Source organism: Vitis vinifera, chromosome 7 (genome assembly GCF_030704535.1).
Source record: "Vitis vinifera cultivar Pinot Noir 40024 chromosome 7, ASM3070453v1".
Classification (NCBI taxonomy): domain Eukaryota; kingdom Viridiplantae; phylum Streptophyta; class Magnoliopsida; order Vitales; family Vitaceae; genus Vitis; species Vitis vinifera.
Window position 1 is genome coordinate 14,373,964 of NC_081811.1, and position 21,714 is coordinate 14,395,677.

General features: G+C 34.3%; 1 protein-coding gene across 3 annotated transcripts; it reads right to left on the reverse strand.

The window, feature by feature from the left end:
• Positions 1-14,556: 14,556 nt before the first annotated feature.
• Positions 14,557-21,357, reverse strand: LOC100253540 (G-type lectin S-receptor-like serine/threonine-protein kinase At1g67520). 3 transcript variants are annotated; one of them, XR_002030445.2, is made up of 8 exons: positions 19,821-21,357; positions 19,503-19,616; positions 19,218-19,417; positions 18,885-19,095; positions 18,527-18,764; positions 18,296-18,452; positions 15,201-15,567; positions 14,557-15,083 (listed from the first exon to the last, which is right to left on the reverse strand). XR_002030445.2 is itself a non-coding variant. In XM_019221104.2 (7 exons), the coding sequence occupies exons 1-7, from the start codon at positions 20,980-20,982 to the stop codon at positions 15,526-15,528; spliced, it is 2,124 nt and encodes a 707-aa protein (XP_019076649.1). In that variant the 5' UTR covers positions 20,983-21,145; the 3' UTR covers positions 14,557-15,525. The 3 variants fall into 3 exon arrangements, 2 of the variants coding, with proteins under 2 accessions (XP_019076649.1, XP_019076647.1); XM_019221104.2 differs by having other exon boundaries at positions 14,557-15,567; positions 19,821-21,145; XM_019221102.2 differs by lacking the exons at positions 14,557-15,083; positions 15,201-15,567 and adding an exon at positions 17,637-18,177 and having other exon boundaries at positions 19,821-21,145.
• Between the last annotated feature and the right edge of the window lie 357 nt (positions 21,358-21,714).

Here is a 21,714-nt window from a genome sequence, read left to right on the forward strand (position 1 = left end):
TAATTGTAATTAATGCACGATTTAACCTTATTATATAATAAATCACACTTACTTTCCTATTCCTATTCCTATTATTGAATTTCATATATTAAAAGTGGCCTAAATACATTAAGTTATTTATTATTTTCACGCGTACATCACACATTGTATTTATTGGTAACTTTAAAATTAAAAAAGCTTAACAAAACAAAAATAATAGAAAGAAATTTAAGCTACTTCTCACAATTTTTTTTTCTTTTTATTCATGGAAGTAAATTCGTATTTAATAAAAATTTTATAATAATAAGATTATCCCTTTAAAATTTTGATATTGACTTCATCTCTTAGAAATTTTTTAAAATAAGTTATCTCAAACAACTAGCTCTTTATGTAAGAATATACACATAATATTAAGACTATGATTTTCGGGAAGTACTAAAAAAACAAAAGAAATGTAAAGAAAAATGATTTTTCTATATTTGATTTTAGTATGAAAAATAATAAAAAAATAAAATATAATTAAAATTAATAAAAAATTTCCATATTTTTAAATTATTTAATCTTTATATGAAAAAACTAAATAAGTGAATTGAATTGAATTGAATTGGAGTCCAGTCTTATTCTCTTACCAGTCTAATTATGGATATTGCTTGGAAAGTATATGGGCATACTTCTCCTTTGTCCACTTCTTTTATCAACCACTCTATTGAGATTGATTTCAGGCAGGCAGGGGAGAATTTTCAGCCTTTGTTTGGAAAGCAGTTTGGGGCCATATTTTGGGTGGGGACCAGCAGATGAGACTTGAGAGAAGGGTGAGCCTTTCTGTTCCTTTCCTTTGGGCTTTCTTGGGCTTTTCATCAGAGCATTGTCTAGGGAAAACTCAAAAAAGTTTGAAGAAGGATTGGTGAATTTTGCATTGTAACACCATCACCATGTTTAGGCATTGTCTGTTTAGGTTGTAGATGAAGCCAGGCTGCTACAATTGATGATTCCAAATATATAGTACGAATGAGAATTATGGTCCAAATTGAAATAAATTATTAAACATGTACCATTTTATTGGGTAAGGTAATTTTTTTGTTTTAGTCCCGCGATGGCTGCCAAATGTGTCTATTCATTTTTGGGTTATGCTTTGGTACCCATATATGCTTTTCAGTACCACACCTCAAATCCTCCACCAATGACATTTTGCCACATGTTAAGGTTGTGAATATAAAGAAAAAAAAAGCTTGTTATGTGGATTACCAACCAGTCAACTCCCATTCCAAAAAAGGAAAAAAAAAAAAATCGAATGCAATACAAAAGTTTTAATTTTTTACAATATCCAATTATATAATATGATAAATTCTTTTATAAAAATTGAAAAATATTGAATAATTTTAAAAAATAAAAAATTTCTACAAAAAGAAATTAGAATTTATTTTATTTTGTAATATAAAGTGATAAACGAGGAGGTGAAGGAAAAAAAAAATTAAAATAAACTAAATATTGTAAAAAAATAAATCGATAACAAAATTTATAAATTAAGAGTTAGTTAATTTTTTTTAATTTTCAATTAAAATTATTTGTGGAAAAAATTGGATGAATATTGAAAATGGACATATTGAAAATTTATAAATTAAGAGTTAGTTAACAAAATTGGATGAAGGATGTTCAACAGGCTTCATTTTTATTTCCCTTTCTTTCTCTCGGTATATGAACATATCTGTCCAAAAATGGACAACTAGACCATAGCATAAATAATAATTTGAATATCCCATGCATGTGTTGACAGTATATGATCAACTGAAACCTTTTAGATTGCATAAAGGGTTTTGACTGGGTGAAGGAGTTACCTGGAAAGGACAGAGAGGACGCCATGCTTTTTCTTAGGCACAAAACAAGCTTCCCTTCGATACTTTGATCAGTATTATACAGGTTTTAAGGTCTTGTAGTTTTACATACATCTGCAAAAGCCTCCATAGAATCCACCCCACCCTTACCGCCTACCCTTGAATTTGTCCCATTCTACGCCTTCTAGTCAATGATATGTATCATATTGTAGACCCTCTTTTACGGACGACAAAAAGGATGGAATTTTTTTTCATTTTTTTAAGTAGGAGGGGGGACCCCTTTCTGGAAGGAGACCAGCTGCATGGACACGGCAAGGGGCGTGGACGGCCATGGTGGTGGTTGAAGACGACATGCCTGCTGACTGGTGAACGGGAAGGCGGGTAGTAGCTTGCTGAGAAAGACAAAAATAAGAGAAAAAAGAGAGGGGCGGCGGGTGCCTGGGCTCTAGGAGGGGGAAGCAGCAGAAAATACCATGAGGAGCCATTTTTGGGGTTGACAGCAAACAGGTTAGTGAATGCTATGCTTTCGAAATCAATTTTCATGTTTTATTTCCTCTTGCCATACGTATTCTCATGATTCTGTTATGTTATTATTTGTTCAAGAACTGATATTTCACATACTGGTGCATGAGATAAAATATTGGTTTCAATGTTTTAATATTGAGAAGCAAGTTAATGTGACTGTAAGATGGGATTTCCGCTACCTATTTATGCTACAAATATTCCCAATTCTTTTCTTTTCTACCCCACCTGGACAAACCAAACAGTAGGAAATGGAGATGGAAGAAAAAGGAAAGGGAAGAGGTCTTACGGAGGGGATGTCTGAAAGGAGTATCTAGATGAGAAAATCAAGGAGAAAAATAAAAAAATAAAAAAATAAAAAAAAGGGGAATGAGATTTTTTTTTCCGGGATTGGGAGGAAGCTCTCTAGATGAAAGTTGTGTTTAATTGATTCATCCTTGAGGAATATGGATGCATCATTTTTGGATAATCTCGCGGGTGCCATTCTCGCCGTCTTCCATCAAAGCCAAGGATTTTCGCCTTTTTGGACGGGAGAAGCTGGTCAACACAATTCTCGGAGAAGGAAAACGCGTTGATGTATTTTTGAAGAGGGACAAGAAGATCTCTGCCGGAGTGCTTGGCGGAGCTATGCAGCGATGAGGGGATGCCGGCGAGTCTGCACAGCGGGAGCATGACCGGCGAGTCTGCACAGCGGGAGCATGAAACTTTTCTCTCTCATGAAATGTCATTAAGGCTAACTCCAGTTTGTCTTTGATTTTGGGAGCAGCATTTAATGAGGGCACCATTACGAGCCTCCATCCCCAGTTCTCATCATTAGTCAAATGTGTTTCTTTATTGTTTTATTTATTTTTTATTTATTTATCTATTATTATTTTCTTAACCCATAAAAGCTAGCCATCATATGAAAAACTATCTTGCACTCCATGTTCTAATTTCCATTGTCTCCACCGACACTACCAACCTACTACCAATCTCACATTTTTTCTAATTCTTTCACATTTTGATGTCTAAATTTAATCTTCCAAATTTTTAATTTTTAAATTTAATTTCCAAAATTCCGAATTCTTTCAAAATTAATTTTCGAAACTTCATTTTCTCAATTTAATCTTCAAAACTCTTATTTCCAAACTTTATTTTTTTTTCAAATTAATTTTCAAAACTCCAATTTCTCTCAAATTTAATTCCCAAAATTTAAATTTCTAAATTTAATTTTTAAAACTCCAAATTTTCAAATAATTTTCAAAACTCCAATTTTTTTTTTTTTAAACCTTCATTTTTAAACAATTCTCTAAAATTCTAATTTCCAAAATTCTAATCTTCACATCTATTTATTTAATCATTATTATTTCGTTTATTTATTTATCTACTTATTTTTAAAATCCCATCTCTAAATAACTCTTCAAATTTTCAATCTAAAAAAATTCCACTATTCACGTTCATTCGTTTAAACATTATTTTTGTTATTATTATTATCATTCCATATTTATTTATTTCTTTTAAAAATTCAAATCATTAAGGTTCAATTTTTCAAAAATCTGACTTCCGAATTTAGTTTTCAATCTAAAAAATTCTACTATTCACGTTCATTCGTTTAAACATTATTTTTGTTATTATTATTATCATTCCATATTTATTTATTTATTTCTTTTAAAAATTCAAATAATTAAGGTCCAATTATTAAAAAATCTGACTTCCGAATTTAATTTTCAATCTAAAAAATTCCACTATTCACGTTTATTCGTTTAAACATTATTTTTGTTAGTATTATTATTATTCCATATTTATTTATTTTAAAATTTTCAATCATTAAAGTTTAATTATTCAAAAATCTTACTTCCGAATTTAATTTTCAATCTAAAAAATTCCACTATTCACTTTCATTCGTTTAAACATTATTTTTGTTATTATTATTATCATTCCATATTTATTTATTTATTTATTTTAAAAATTCAAATCATTAAAGTTCAATTCTTGAAAAATTTGACTTCCGAATTTAATTTTCAATCTCAAAGATTCCACTATTCACGTTCATTCGTTTAAATATTATTCTCATTATTATTATTATTATTCCATTCATTTATTTTAAAATTTTCAATAATTAAAGTTCAATTTTTCAAAATTCTATTTTCCAAATTTAATTTTCAATCTAAAAAATTCCACTATTCACATTCAGCTGTTTAATGATTATTTTCGTTATTATTATTATCCCGTTCATTTATTTATTTACTTATTCATATATTTAAAATCTCATCTCCAAATAATTTATCAAAATTTCAATTTCTAAATTCAATCTCTAATATCTAAAATTCTATTTTTCACAATTATTTACCTAATCTTTATTATTTCATCATTATTATTATTCCATTCATTCATTTATCCACTTATTTGTTTATTAAAATTCCGTCTTTAAATAATTTTTCATAATTCCAATTCTCAAATTTAGTTCTCTGAAATTCCAATTCCTTTCAAATTTAATTTCTAAAATTCTTATTCTTATATTTAATTTCTAAAAATCCAATTTTCAAATAATCTCTAAAACTCCAAATTTCAAATAAATTTCAAAAATCCAGTTTTCCCTCAACAGTTTTTTAATTTCTATTTGGTGACGCATGTAATATGTTTTGTGCTCTTTATTATACACTGACTCCATTTTTATGATAACACATTGCTCGTTCGTGGCCCAGGTATGCATCCCTTTCTATTCTGGTCATTCTCTATGCATGTTTTGATTCCCATGTGTGCATGGTCGATTTGAGTATCCGTTGATTTTCCTATTGATCGCCACGTCAGCTTCATTTTATTAGTAGAGACCCGACTTTAGGGACTTAGAGGGGTGCTACGGTCTTTACCGTACCTTCCCAACAAGTAACCAGACCCCCGAGCTCGATCCGGTTTTTCACAGACCACCTTTTCCAAAATAAGGAGTCACACTTAGTGTTTTCTTTCTTATTTTGTTTACCCTTTTAAAAATAAAACAAAAATAAGTGGCGACTCCAAGTCATTTTTTTAAATAAATAAAATCATTTTTAAATAAAAATCGAGCTCGCCATCGAGTGGAAAACACATGAGCCGAAATGCGGGGTCCACACACACACACACACACATATATATATATATATATTCCTAAATTTCAGGGGGGCATTTGCCCCTCCTGGGCACATGGTGCACACACACATTGTTGGGACCACTAATAAAGGCATCTTTAGGCATTCATTATAATTGTAATTAATTGAATTTGAGTAGTAGAGTAGTGAGTTGGAGTTGGAGTTGGCTGAATTAAGTAGTTGTTATTGGACTTGAAACCTAGTCATTATCAATTGTAGAATTCTCAAATTTGATCTTGGATTGATCATGACCATGGTTAAGGCAAATAAGAATTGGTTGAGTGGGGCTAGTCTTGGCCTAATACTTCAAACCATGCGGGGAGAGGGCTATGGAAGAGCATAAGGAGTGGCTGATGAGGGGTTCCTTATATAGGTTATCTCCTTTTTGGCTGGAAATGGGCAAAAGAGTAAACATTAGCATCATGGTGATGTGGAGATAGGTGCCGCTTGAATATATAAGCTTTTATGGATGGGTGCAAGTTTTATAGGGGGAGGATGTTGGAACCCATATCATGGGGCTTTCAACTTTTCATGATTTGAATTTCTATGTCGGCATAGATGAGGTGGTGGAGACGGCCTCCAGAAAGGGATGATTCTCAGTAAAATTGAATGTTTTTAGAACTGAACCTGTAATTGAACTGGAAAAGTTATTGGTTTAAGGTTCATTGATCAGACCAGCGGTCAAACTACGATCGAACCGGTGATTTCATAAATATATAATTTATAAATTATTAAAATTTAAAATAATTATAAAAATAAAAATAATAATATATATTATTTAAAAATTAAATTTTTATTTGAAAATCAGAAAATTAGTTTCAAATTAGAAATTTAAATTAAAATCATAATTTTAATTTTAATTTTAAAAGTTTAAAATTCATTTTTAAATGAAAAACTTATTTTAAAATCAAGAATTTATTTAAAATTGTAATGTTTTCATTAATTAAAATTAAAACAATAAGTTTTAAACATCATGAAATAATATATATATATATATATATAATAACAGTGAGATGAGGTAGAAAAAAAATCTAGAAAAAGAGATAAGAGGAGTGGGCAAAAAATGGTTCCAATAGGGTTTTGGGGGGTAGGGTTTCTAGTGCCGGGTGGGAGGGATTTCGACAAGTAAAAAAGGGTTCCAACGGGGAAGAAAGGGGTGGGGGGGAGGGGGGGTGGTTCAAGTTGGCAATAAGAACTTTTCCAACACTGGCTTTGCAAGGAGGGTGGGGGTCCCGTCGACGGGAATCGACGACAGTGGAAAAAAAAATTGAACCAGACAGTTCCCGATCGGACCACTGGTTTAACTGGTCCAATTCTGGTCCGACCACTTTTCGACCCAATTGATTGGACCGGACTGGAACCGTGACCGACTAGTCCGATTTGGTTTTTAAAACCATGGTAAAATCTTGCACTTTAGGAGGAGGTGGATATTTCCCATCATCAGATTTGAAGACCTATGTCTCCTGAGAAGAACTTGGTTATGGATTACTTGAAGCATGGAGGATGAAGTTTGGTTAACTGGTGGTGTTATGTGCAAATTGAGCGAGGATCAGTCATAAACTATCTCCACTTTCTACTTTGGTCGTCTGGAGTGTTTTTCTCTACGTATGGCATATAACATATTTTTGATCATCTGTTTGATGCCAACATATGGCATAGTCCATCCTATGCCTTCCAAATAATGAGAATGAATAATTGAACATAAATGGCCTACCATGGCTAAGATAAACATGTACAATCTATTATAATATGTTATGGAGGAAATAAAAGGAAATTTATGTAACCATACATCAAGGGGCAAAAATTTGCTTTTTGAGAATTTTACTTTTTACTTTTGAAGGTTAGTGGGTTTTGGGGAAAATAAATACTTTTCCATGCGCTGTAATAATGATGCTGAGATCCTTCCAAGAATGTCTTCCTACACTTTAACACCTCTTCCAATTAGATCAACTATTTGGAAAAGACATGTGAGCACGGTCCAAGTCAGTTGCCCACTTAAGCTAATGATATGACTCATGTCTATGCCACCATCCAACTAGAAATCCACGTGGAATGATTTTTTTTTAAAATATTTGCCAAAAAATAACAAAATGGATAGTGAGATTTACCCCCAAATGCCTTCTTTTCTTTTAAACCAAACCCTAACTCCAAAAACCCATACTCTTTCTCCTTTGTTCATAGCCACAATCCATCAAAACCCTAAACAATCTAAAGGGGGTCTACCTCCGTAATCTTGTGAACCCATTTTGCTTATCCCGCGCACCTTGGGTGGCTTCGGAGTTGGGATTTTTAGACAAGTCAAGTTACAAGTACAATTCTTGATTTTCAGGTTCGACTCGCAATTATTTGGCTTGTGAATTTCAGTTTTTGGCCATGTTTGTGAACTGTTGGATGTGAATTTGATTGGATTAGTTGATCTTGTACTAGGGTTTTGTGTTTCGTGTGGTTTTGTTTTCTTGGTGCAAAGTTAGTGTAGGATTTGATGAGGGTTTTATTTGATCGTTTGGGTTGTGGTGTGATTAATGAGCATTTTTTTGGGTTTTGTTTTTTGGGTTTAGCTTGATTTTTTTAATGTTTTTGAAGTGTTAATTGGGTTGATCTAGATGGTGGGTATTGAATTGGGTTGATTTTTCACTTGGTGAAAAGAGGAATTGTATTGGAGAGTGTGACCTTGGTGGGTTTTGATTTGTAGGGCTTTGGGCTTATAGGACCCAAAATTATAGGGCTGTTTGGCAAAGGGTTGTTTAAGAAAATAAATGGAAATGACACTGAAAAAATGTTTGGTTAGGGGATTGGGAAACCTGATCGAAAAACTGTTTTCAATATGGAAATGGATCATTTTTAGAAAAATTTTAAATTAGTAATTTTTTTTATATAATAAAAATGGAAGCTCTTTAGAATTGAAAATCATTGAGGAAAAAAAAGTTCATTCATTATATGATAAGTTGATAAATAAACATATTTATAATGCAAATTGAACGAAACAATTGTTGGGTCTAACTCAATAGTCTCATATTTAACAAAGGATGATGATATTAGATTGCAATCACAAGAATTTTATCAAAGATGTGTTGAATCATATGTTGGTCCACTAGAGTCGAGTCATTTTGAGAGTGCAATATTGGGTAGTGGGCATACCTTCTCAACTGCCAATGACATAGCCATAAGCAACGACTGTAATTAATCTTCTTGTTCCATGCAGCTTCTTATCTAAATCCATGATAAATGCATTGACTACAAATTAATTAGGTCATTTTGTTTTAATTTTTACTTTAAAACTTGTAGGTGGCATTCATTATGTGAATGCACTTACTCATGCAACTCACACCTTCTTCCAAAACAATGGATTCCTTTCTATACAAGTGCCCATTATCACAACCATTGATGTTGAAGGATTCAACAAGAGTTTCATTGTTAGGATGCTTTTAAGTAAATGAGCTGCAAAGGTGGAGGCAAACTATGTCCATGAAACCGATAAGGCTACTATCAAGGAAAAGAGTAAGCTAATTGAAAAGCTTAAAATAAGTGACCAACAAAGCACTGGTTGCTACACTTAGGATCTTTATAAAGCAAATGCACTAGCACAATAGTTGGAATCAAGCAAAAAACTTCACCTAAGAGTTTCTCATAAAAAAAAAAAAAAAAAAAAACAGATTGTTAACCAGTGGGCATAATAGTGGTTGACCTATACATGCAGGGGTTTCCATTTTTTGGTTGATAACCCTTGATCATATTATTAGTTTTGTTTGAAGTGGTCAATAGCAAAATTAAGGGCCGACCCTTTAGTTCATAAGTAGTCTCATTGTTTTTCTTATTTAAAATTGGTTTTGTGTTATGTGGGCAGTTGGTAAAAGGAAGGTTGACCCATTGTTTAATAGGAAGGCGTTCGAACGTGGACATTGTACCCTTAGAAGCAATGGAATTTGTTTTAAAAATAATAATAACATTAGTTTAGTATGGTATATTTAGAAGTCAATATAAGGGCACACCCTTCATTTCAGAGGCATGCCTATGTGCGAAGGCATTATACTGGTATGCTATATGCAGAAGGCAAACTAGGGGCACACCCTTTGTTGCAAAGGCATGCCATGGGTATGATAACATTATTTTAGTATGCTATATACAACATGCAAACTAGGGGTGCACCATTTATTTAAGAGGTATGCCTATTAGTGAAGGCATTATATTGGTAGACTATGTGCAATAGTCAAACCAGGGGTGCACTCTTCATGCAAGATGCATGAATGTGGGTGAAAACTTAAATTTGTTATGCTATGTGTAGTAGAAAAGATAGGCATGCCTCTTCTGTCTATGACATGCCTTTAAAGTGATTAGATTTGATATGTGGGTTGGGCAGTAAGACAAATGGAGGCATGCCCAAAGCTAGAAATGTTCGCATATGTTCATATCAAATAAGTGGCCACCGTATACATAAATAAAAGTAATGCATTATCTGATGTTTGGTAGAGACCATATGTTCCAATGTTTAGCACATTAATGTCATAGCATCAAGTGTTATTGAAGTTGAGTTGAATTGTTCATAATTTACACGAGGCATTAATATCTGATGGCTATAGGTGTGAATAAGACTATTGTTATAGGTTAATTAGTTTTGGTAGGGTTAGTTACAAATATTTATGTAAGCAATTAAATACCTAACGAGGTCGACATAAGGGATTAAAATAATTTATGCTTATTTTATAAATGAAGTACGTCCTTTTGTAAGGAATATATGTGTGTGTGTGTAAAACAATAGATGTATGTCAATTTTTCATAAGGATAGATAGATTAAAGTAAGAGGCCATGAGGTCTTGGATTAACGTTAAAAAAATGTTCGTAACTTTCATCAAGTTACTAAGGAACACGTTTAAAAAAATCTAAGGTACATCCAATCTTATTGTTGTTGGGACCCCCATCTTATCACGTATGGTCCATAATTTCATTTTGGAACCCATAAGAAAGTGATTGGGGGTCAATCCCCACCTAAGAACGCACCTTGGAATCTTTGGTACATCCTTCATAAAATTTGGTACATCTTTTGTAAAATTTGGTACATCCCATTCTATTGCTTTCGAGACCCCCATCTTATCACCTAGGTTCCATAATTTCATTTAGGAACCCATAAGGAAGTAATTCGTGGCCGATCCCCACCTCAAAACATGCTTTGGAAAATTTGGTACATCCTTCACAAAATTTAGTACATCCGATCCTATTGTTGTCGGGACCCCCATCTTATAACTTATGGTCCATAATTTCATTTTGGAACCCATAAGAAAATGATTGGGGGTTGATCCCCTCCTCAGAATGCACTTTGAAACCCTTTGTACATTCTTCACAAAATTTGGTACATTTTTTTACAAAATTTGGTGCATCCTTTGTAAAATTTGGTACATCTCATCCTATTTCTTTCGGGACCCCCATCTTATCACATAGGGTCCATAATTTCATTTGGGAACCCATAAAGAAGTGATTGGTGGTCGATCCCCACCTCGAAATGCACTTTGGAACCCTTGGTACATCTTTTACAAAATCTAGTACATGCTTTACAAAATTTGGTACATCCAATCCTATTGCTTTCAAGACCCCTATTTGGACATAGATGGTTCATAATTTCATTTGGGAATCCATAAGGATGTGATTAGGGGTCGATCCCCACCTCTGAGTGCACTTTGGAACCCTTTGTACATTCTTCACAAAATTTGGTACATCCTTTATAAAATTTGGTATATCTCATCCTATTGCTTATGGGACCCCCATCTTATCACCTAGGGTCCATAATTTCATTTGAGAACCCATAAGAAAGTGCTTGGGGGTTGATCCCCACATCTGAACGCACGTTGGAACCCTTGGTACATCATTCACAAAATTTGATACATTCTTCATAAAATTTGGTACATCTGTTCCTATTATTGTCGAGACCCCTTATAAAATTTGGTACATCTAATCTTATTGCCACTGAAACACCCATCTTATCACCTATGGTCCATTATTTCATTTAGGGATCTGTGTTAATTAATGAAAGGTTGTTCACTACTCTTGAACAAACTTTTAAACCCTTGATACATCCTTGACAAATTTTGCTACATCATTTACAACTTTTGGTACATTTTTTATTTTATTTTATAAAATTTGGTACATTTGTAAGAAAATTTGGTATTTCAAGGCCTCATGCTACCGAGAACCCATAAGAACTGATGGGAAGTCATTCACCACCATTTAACGGAGTTTCAAACCCTCGTAACATCATCACAATGTTTAATATATCTTTAAGATCAATCCGTTCTTTATTAACTTTAATAAAGTATTGTACATTTTTTTAACATCAATCCGAGACCTCATGCCCTCTTACTTTAATACATCTATATGTGTGTGTGTGTGTGTACGTTAATATGTGCAATAATACGTATATTCCTTACAAAAAGACTTACATCATTTATAAAATAAGCATAAATTATTTTAATCCCCTTTTTGGACCCCATTAGGTATTTAATTGCTTACAACAGTGTTTGTAACTAACCTTGCCAAAATTAATTAACTATAACAATTGTCACATTCACACCTATTGTCATTATTATTAATGCCTTATTTAGATTTTAAAAAATACAACTAAACTTCATTAACACTAGATGGTATGACATTATTGTGCTAAACATTAGAACATATGGTCTCTACCAAACATTTGATAATGCATAACTTTTGTTCATTTATTCCTTTAGTGGTTGTTGATTTCATATGAATGTCAAGGGCCAACCTTTCAAGCTATCGACAAGCCTCCATTTGCCTTATTGTCCAACCCACACCTCAAATCTAGTCATCTTGAAGGCATGCCTTCGATAGAGAGTCATCCTATCTTTTTCCTACTGCACATAGCTTAACAAAATCAAGTTTTTCACCCACATTCATGCGTCTTCCATGAAGGTTGTGCCATTAGGTTGACTACTGCACATAGCCTACCAATATAATGGTTTCACTAATAGGCATGCCTCTAAATTCAAGGGTGTGCTTCTAGTTTGTGTACTGCATATAACATACCAAAATAATGTTATCATACCCATGCCTATGCAACAAAGGGTGCACCCCTACTTTGCCTTCTGCATATAGTAGGGTAATATAATGTCATTCACATATAGGCATGCCTCTGAAATGGAGGGTGCGCCCCTAGATTGACTTCTGCACATAACATACCAAACTAATGTTATGGTATAAAAGTCCATTAATTCTAAGTGTATAGTGTAAACGTTCGAATGCCTTCCCATGGTGTCAATGAGTCAACCTCCTTTTTACCGACTCCTCACATAACACAAAGCCAATTTTAAATAAGAAAAATGATAGGACTGCCTATGATCTAAGGGTTGGCTACTGACCACTTCACACAAAACTAAATAATATGATTAAGGGTCATCAACCAAAAAGCGACAACCCATACATGTGAAAAAAGGTTGACCACGATTATGCCCACTAGTTAACAATCTGTTTTTTTGCCAAGAACACCATGTGAATCTATGTGACTTTAATGGCATCTTCGAACAATCATCACCAAGGTACACATTTTGTTATTACAATTATATTATCATGTAACAGATCCCATAATATTGAAGAACAACATACAATCACAATATGTGTACACCGAACACTACAAATCCAATAAATTAGTCATTGCTTATAATATGAGAAACAACAACGAAGATTACCAAATTATTACACACTAATATAAAGTCGATGTTACATTATGAAGTTTAATTAAATAGTTATGACAATGGGTTGGTGCATGTCGCACGATTATGCCCAAGCTCATTACAACGAGAACAATGAACCGTTTTTTTTTTCTTTTTACATGAATTGAGACTCGATTTGATGTTTCTTAGGTTTTCTAGGAGGTTGCTTTGTGGTTTGAAGATTAAGAAAGGGATAAGTATGACCCAAGGCATCACGAACGGTTCCATCTTCATCAATCATTGGCATCTTATGCATTACTAAAGTACGCATGCTTCCAAAGTATATATTATCTTGCAAATTGTACCTATACTAGTCATCAACATAATCAGATACATCAAACCCATTCGCCGTATAGCTGCACAGGTGTGATCACATGGAATTCCAGACATTTGCCATGCTTTGTATGTGAAAGTTCGCTCCATTAAGTCCACTTCTAAGAATGCTTTTCCATTGGATACTTTCATCGAACTACCCAAGTGTAAATAAGTGATATAATTTTCACCTTTTGCAATGTTCAATGCAATATTTTCTTATGTTTTAGGACTAATGTACCCATTCCATTTTACAAGTCCATTTTTGTGCTTGACTAAAAGAGATCCTAACTTATCCATATGCTCAATGAAGAAAACACAAATGTTATGGTGTCATTCATGTCTTAACTAAGAATTGAAAGACTCAGCTAGATTGTTTGTCATCTTATCCCAATGCATCTTCTTAAATTTAGAGATTGCCCAATGTTGAGGGTTATTTTTTTCAACCCACTTTGCCGAATCATGATTAAATGTCCTTAAAGTATCCATTGTAACCTAATAATCACAATCTAACCTAGCATAGGCGATAGAATCGAGCATTTGCAAAACATTTTCCTTTATTTTCCTCCATTTAATGTTCAACTTTGTTAGTAAGCTACTTAAGTTTTCTTTAATGTGATGATAGCAATGTGCAAGATTTTCATTGTCGAATACCTCTGAAACACTACTGATAATTCCTTGGTCCCTATTAGATATTATTATAACCTCTCTTTTACCTATGACCATCTTCAATTTTTCTAAGAACCAAAGCCAATCCTTGTAATTCTTGGAGCTAAATAAGCAATAAGCAAGTGGAAACATGACATTATTAGCATCATACAAAGAAGCTAAAAATAAAGCACCCTTGTATGGCTCACTCATGTGGGATGAATCTGTTGATATAATAGGCCGACACCCTGTTTTAAACCCATGTATTGACATTGAAAGGGCAACAAACAATTGGATGAAATGACCATCACCCGAACATCTATATTAAAAAATCGTCCCTGGATTTGTTTCAATAAGCCTTGTACACAATCAAGGCAACAACTTATATGAGCATTGGGGCACGCCATTGATTCGTTCTTTAGCCTTCTCTTTCAAGTTCCATGCTTGACAATAATTCAATTGCATTCTGTATTGTCGATGAAAGTCTTTACATATTTGATGAGACAAGTAATTTGGATTTGAATGAATAACATCATCAATCATAGTTGTGTCTCGATTACAACGAACTATTGGTTCAAAAACTGACACATCTTCTAAAGAGTGGTTATGTTCACTTATAAATGTATGCACCTGAACTATTTTTGTTCTCCCAACAACACGAGTAGTTACTTTCCAAGGGCATCCTTCAACAACACATATTACAGTCATATGCTTAAGACAATTCCTCCTAAACTTATATCTAAAATGGTTTCCTATTGACATGAGATATATTGCATCTCAAAAGTCATTTGCAATTGAGAAGGTATGCCCACTACCCAATATTGCACTCTCAAAATGACTCGACTCTAGTGTACCCACATGTGATTCAACACATCTTTGATGAAACCCTCGTGATTGCATTCTAATTAATATCAACATCCCTTATTGAATATGGGACCAGTGAGTTTGACCCTACCATTGTTTCGTTCAATCTGCATTATAAATATGTTTATTTATCAACTTATCATCTAATGAATAAGCATAAATATTAATAAATAAATAAATACACGAAATCATTTAAGATTAGATATTCTTTTGATATAACTTACCTTTGTCCTCCATTCTCAACTGTTTCATCACCTTCAACTGTTGATGCTAAACATATATACACGTGTGGATTGGTCACTAAACTGAAACATGTTTGTCAAGTCTTCATCATTTTTCAATGGTTGAAGTGCATATAGATCAAATGGGAGAGTGTACGAAAATGTTGGTCCCACTATATCGATGCTCATTTTCCCACAAATCCTTGAATCATTATATGTCATTGATCGTTCTAACATTATACTCTCTCGTCTCCCACCCATATATTCCACACTGCCATGTTCACCCCTTACTAGCTCTCTTCCAATCTACAGATAATAGTAAATTGTATTACTTGGATCCATTTAAATGATACTCGATCATGTGTAGCCCCTGTTTAGAAACATGAACCTTTAGTCAAGTTGAAACAATTAACTAATTTTTTAATAACACTGCCTAAACCAAATTACTTATAACAAAACTGATTATCATGCTTATGACCATCATATATTCATACATCATTTATCTTTGGAACTTTACAAGTGAGCTTCATTTACATTTCATGGTCTTCAATTAATGTTGTAAATATGGACTTGCATAGAGTATACTTAACATTAAACAATGCAATTATTCTATTTTATTTGGTAGTAATTTGTTATGTTATATAAGTTGGGAAGTGAACCTCTCAATTCATGGCCCAACCATTGTTTTTGTAACTTTTCAAGCTAAATTGTGCTAATGGCCCTGTCTTCGGGCCAACCCCTGAAACAATAGGTCTTTCTTTATTTTGTCTACTCCCTAGATTAGACCACAACAATGTTTACAACTAAGGGCCTACCTCCAAACAAATGGGTTAACCTCTAATTACTTACTGCAACCTCTTACAAAAACAATTATTTCATCCAAATGTCATTACCTGAATTACGATCAACACCTTCATCCAAGGGTAGACCCCTATTATGACCATTACACACATATAAACAAAACAAATTTCATATTTGTGGTTGTGAGCATCAGATTTCCACCTAAGGCTCCACTACTATTTTCCCTAATTCCAACATAAATTCATGTCTGCTTTACTACATTTGTTTTATTTTCTTTTTCAATTCAACCCTCATTCATTACAAATTCAAAACTTTTATGAAGAAATTTATTCAAACTTTACTCCCAATCATTTTTAAAATTCGTACTCATCTACTCATGACTAAACATGAATTCTTTTCCTATGCATTAAATTCACCAATTAACAACTATATAAAAAAACTCAACCTACTCATTTTAGAATCCCATATAAACAACATTAAACAACAAAACATCTTGAATCCCATATAAAAATTGTATTCCCTTCTCATTCAATAGTCATATTTTTCTTCTCTTTTCTATATTCTTCCCAACAACCATATACAACACAAACACAACAATTCAGAAAATAAAACAAAATCAATATAGTTTACCACCATTTCATTTTCTTATCATTTATCAAATTTTAAACCATATTTCATTTCAAATAAACCCTAAATAAATTAAAATATAAAATTGAATAATATTAATGAACATTCAACATGTACAAATATGCAATGTAATCAAGTTTAAATCACAACATTCCAAAAATCACATAACTATAACAATATTCAAATCTCAAAGAATCAAAATGACAAATCAAAATAAATAGTTATTATAAAATTTAATAAAATACATATATTATCTGGAAAAACCCTTACTTTATAAGTTAAATGCAACTACAATATTTCATTGCTTTGTTCCCTCTTTCTCTCAATTGCTTTCTTTCTCTTTTTCAACGTAAAAGCAAAAGAGGAAGTATAGGCAGGGAAGAAATGACTTTGTCGATGTTGAAATGAGAAGAAGGAAAGAGGTTATTTGTCTACCTAGGCTTTGTTAGGGGTTTCACACTTGGACTTTTGTTTTCGAATTGATGTTTGGTGGGAAAATGATGATGTCGTCTTTCTTATGGTGATGGAGGAGAAATAAAATAAGGGATCATGTTTGGAGGTTCGTTTGGGGTTGATGGGTTATGACAAATTGAGAAGCTACCGGATTTTTTATGGATCATTCCGCCTTGTGATGGGTTGTGCTTGTGACCGAAGAAGAAAGAACATGGGTTTTTGGTGTTAGGGTTTGGTTGAAGAGAGAAGAAGACATTTGGGGGTAAATATGTTTTAAAAAATCAATTCATGTGAAGTGTCTAGTTTGATGATGACATGTACATGAGCCTTGTCATCAGCTTTAGTAGGTGGCTGACTTGGACCTTGCTTACGTGACTTTTCCAAGTGGGTGATCCAACTAGGAGAGCTGTCAAAGTGGGCATTTTTGGAAGGGTCTCAACATTATTATTACAGTGTATGGAAAAACATTTATTTTCCCCAAAATCCACTAAATTTCAAAAGTAAAAAACAAAGTTTCTAAAAGGCAAAATTTTGGTATTTAGTGTATGGTTAGATAAATTTCCTAGAAAAAAAGGCAAATAGAGCTGCAGGCTATAGGTTCAAACTATGTTTCAAATGATACCAAATCAGCTTCTGTTGTGCTTTGAAAAAGATTACCTTGAGGGAAACCTAGTTGACTCTATATCTAATAAATCTATGGTGGCAATACAAATCAATCTAGACAAATTGCTGATAGGTTAGGACAACAACTTCTGGTCTCTAGGTTTCCTGTCACCCCTTGAAATTCTCTTCTTTACCGACCTTCCGTCTCTGAAATAGTTACATATCCAGAACAACTCTCTGGCCTGCCTTTGTGTGAATCTAGCTCTGACACTTTATGATGAGTGGAAAATGCGGGTAGATTTGGGTTTGGTAGGGGCACAGTTTCGTTGGTGAGCATGGAGATAACAGCTGACATTGTAGGCCTATCTGCTGCGCTCTCCTGTACGCACAAGAGAGCAATATGAATGCATCTCAACATTTGGGTTGTTGAGTAGGAATCCTCCAGCATTGGATCCACTAGCTCCAAGCTAGTACCTTCTTTCCATAGATCCCAAGCCTGTTTCCAGTTCATTTAGGGTTGATTTACTTATGAGGTTAGTATGAAAATTTTGGAAGGATACACCGGGTGCTGTTGAAAATAATGTAGAGACAAATATGAGATATAGCATACTCACGTATACTGCCAGGTTTATGGCAAAGGCACCGTGGTTATGATGAAAGCTTTTGTTCTTTCGGCCGCTCACAATCTCCAACAGTAGGACCCCAAAGCTATAAACATCTGATTTCACCGAGAAAATTCCTTCCATGGCATACTCGGGTGGCATGTAACCACTGCATCCATAGTAGAAGGTTTAGTACATTAGACTGAAAAAGAAAGTTGATAGATAAAGAAAAGTCATGCTTACTATGTTCCAACTATCCTATTTGTATTTGCTTCCGATGCATTTCGCCCAAAAGTTCTGGCCATGCCAAAATCAGAAATTTTCGGGTTCAAGTCATGATCAAGTAGGATGTTACTTGCTTTTAGATCTCTATGAATAATTCTTAGTCTTGAATATTTATGCAAGTAAAGAAGTCCTTGTGCAATCCCCTCAATGATATTGTGACGTCTTTTCCAGTCCAATATCTTTCTTCTAGCAGGATCTGAAAATTTGGGTGAACACAACACACAGCTAGTAAATTGTTTCAAGCAAAAAAAAAAAGATAAGAACATAAGGAAAAGTCATGCAGATAAAAGGAAGAAAAAAAGGGAAGTATTCAAACCAAAGAGGAAGAAGTCCAAGCTTTTGTTGGGCATGAACTCATAGATTAACATCTTTTCTTCTCCCTTGATGCAGCAACCCAGAAGTCTAACAAGATTCATGTGTTGGAGTTTGACGATCAGTCTAATCTCATTTTTAAACTCCACCAATCCTTGGCTGGAGCCCCTTGAAAGTCTCTTCACTGCTATTTCTTGCCCCTCAGGTAATTTCCCCTGCAAAAATAATCCACAATCCACAATCCACAATCCAAAAGGAAGCTTTAATTGGGGTACTTAAAACAAAGAATGTCCTATTCCTATTACATGCCATGGATTAATGAAATAATAATATTTACTTTATAAACCTGGCCAAAACCACCCTCTCCAAGTTTATTTTCAGATGAAAAGTTATTCGTGGCAGCCACAATAGAATCAAAACTGAACAGTTTAAGATCATGAGCCCCCCTCTTTCCATCATGTTCAACATCTTTTGAATCACTAAAGCTGTTTGAAGTTGTCAATTCAAGCAGCGCAGCTTCCTCCATTTCTCTCTCCCCTGTTATACCACAAGTCACAAGTTCAATCCAACCCATTAACAAATGGCATTACTATCATCAACAAAAGTTCAAATAAAATACTACCTCTGAATTTTCTCCTTGAATAGTATAAGGAGCCCGTAAGTAACAAGACCACAAGTACCAACAAGACCACAAGTACCACTCCTGCAATAATGACCCATATCCACCAACTGCTCCCTGCATAGATAGAAGTTGATAAATTTTGTGGTTAGAGCAGAACTGAGTGAAGGAGGGTCTTTTATGGTCATGATATAGCTCCTCTAATGGTATTTTGAATTTTTGATCACCTATTAGGGTTGTAAATTCAATAAAAATGTTGGATTCATCAACTACTTTGCTTTGGTTACTTTCAGGAATGCAAAAATATAGAGAGACTCTTACCCGTAACTCGTGATGAGGATAAAACATAGAGCTCCTCCTGATTTGCGTCATCCTTGAGGGCTTGTGCAAATTTTGTACTCCAAAACCGACATCCAGTTCCGTTAGTGTATAAACTATTATAAGCAGTACAAGAACAATCATTCCAGCATAAAGCCTTACAATCCCTAAGGCCCAAGCTCGATTTTTCTTTTATTGATGATGGTGATCCTGATATGAGAACCGATTGCTTCATGAATCCGTCTTTTCTAGACCTGCAAGTGGGTGGGTTTTGCACTGCACACCCTGGATATTCTTCATACCTAGCGCACTGATCGTCCAGCACAAATACGGGTCTACTAGTGTCAAAAAGTCCCCCTTCCGAGGTCAATACCCAGTCTGAAACAACTCCTTCTGGAACTGAATAGCTAAAGTAAATCTCGTTTGCATTCGAAACACTGTTAAAACTGTAGATGTTATTGAAAGTGTCAGAGCTCATCAACCAAGGAATGAACTCAAAGCTCCTATCTTTCAAGGTTCCACTGCTCCAGTAGGTGCCCCCTCGGCGTTTCATCACCAATTGTGTGCCATTCCATTCCAGAGTAAAAGTCCCAGGAGCAGGCACTTGTTCGCTTATCCATGAAGCAAGTGACCAGTTTCGCCCGGTTTTCAAGTTGATGCCTAGTTTCATCCCAGGCAGGAGGGTGTCTGTAGGATTATCGAAACTCGCCCATAGTTTCTCCTTCAGAGATCCATCCGAATTGAACTCTTCCAAAACAAAATTTCCAGAATCAAGCAGAGTAGCTGTTGAGTTTCTGGCTGCTTGATTGGAATTCAGGACAATTGGATCACCCCCACTATGCGTGATCATCAATTTGCCATCGGCATCCAGCGTGAGATTTGCATCGGTGCCGGATATAGCCTTGTCTCTGTTAGCAACCCAAACTTTCTTGTGATAATCATCAGTTGTGTACCATATTCCTAAATAACTGCCAGATTCCAGGCTGAAGAAGCCTAGAGTAAAAGTCCCTTTTGCAGAAACCAGTAATTTTTCCGAGAATTGAAGCTCTTCCCCAGGTTTGATGGTGTCTGTCTGTGCACTAGAAATGGAAGGCACTACTCCCAACCACATACATGACAAACACAGAGACAAAATTGCACTGCTAAGGCACATGCTGCTTTCCATTTCTCCTATTCCAAGTTTCTCATGTCCATGCTTTCTTGCTTTGTGTTTATCTTTCGGCCTTCAACCGCACAGTACGTTGAAAATGTCATGGGTGATCTTCCAGATATCTCACAGCATCCTTTTGGAGCCCAGTCTTCTTCGCCTACCAGACTAATTAAGGATATTGCTTGGAAAGTATGGGCATAGATTTTGGGTGGGGACCAGCAGTTGAGAGTTGAGAGAAGGGTGAGCATTTCTGTTCCTTTTCATTGGGCTTTCTTGGACTTTTCATCACAGCATTGTCAAGGGAAAACTCAAAAAAGTTTGAAGAAGGATTGGTGAATTTTGCATTGTAACACCATCACCATGTTTAGGTTGTAGATGAAGCAAGGCTGCTACAACTGATGATTCCAAATATAAATAAATATATAGTAGGAATGAGAATTATGGTCCAAATTGAAATAAATTACCATTTTATTGGGTAAGGTAATTTTTTTGTTTTAGTCCCGCAATGGCTGCCAAATGGACTTGAAACAGTCATTTTTTTCCAAATGGGCAGCTAGTGTTTGATATCCTAAACTTCTTATTTTTGTTCAGTGTAACCTTTAAGTTAAATGGAGAAACAGTAAAAGGGCCACATCTTTTCTACCATGTGAGCTGACACTCACACGCACGCTCCTACTTCTATTTCAGTGTTTTTCTTTTTCTTAAATAAGAAAAAAGAGGGTGTAGGGTGTTCATGATAGCAGATTT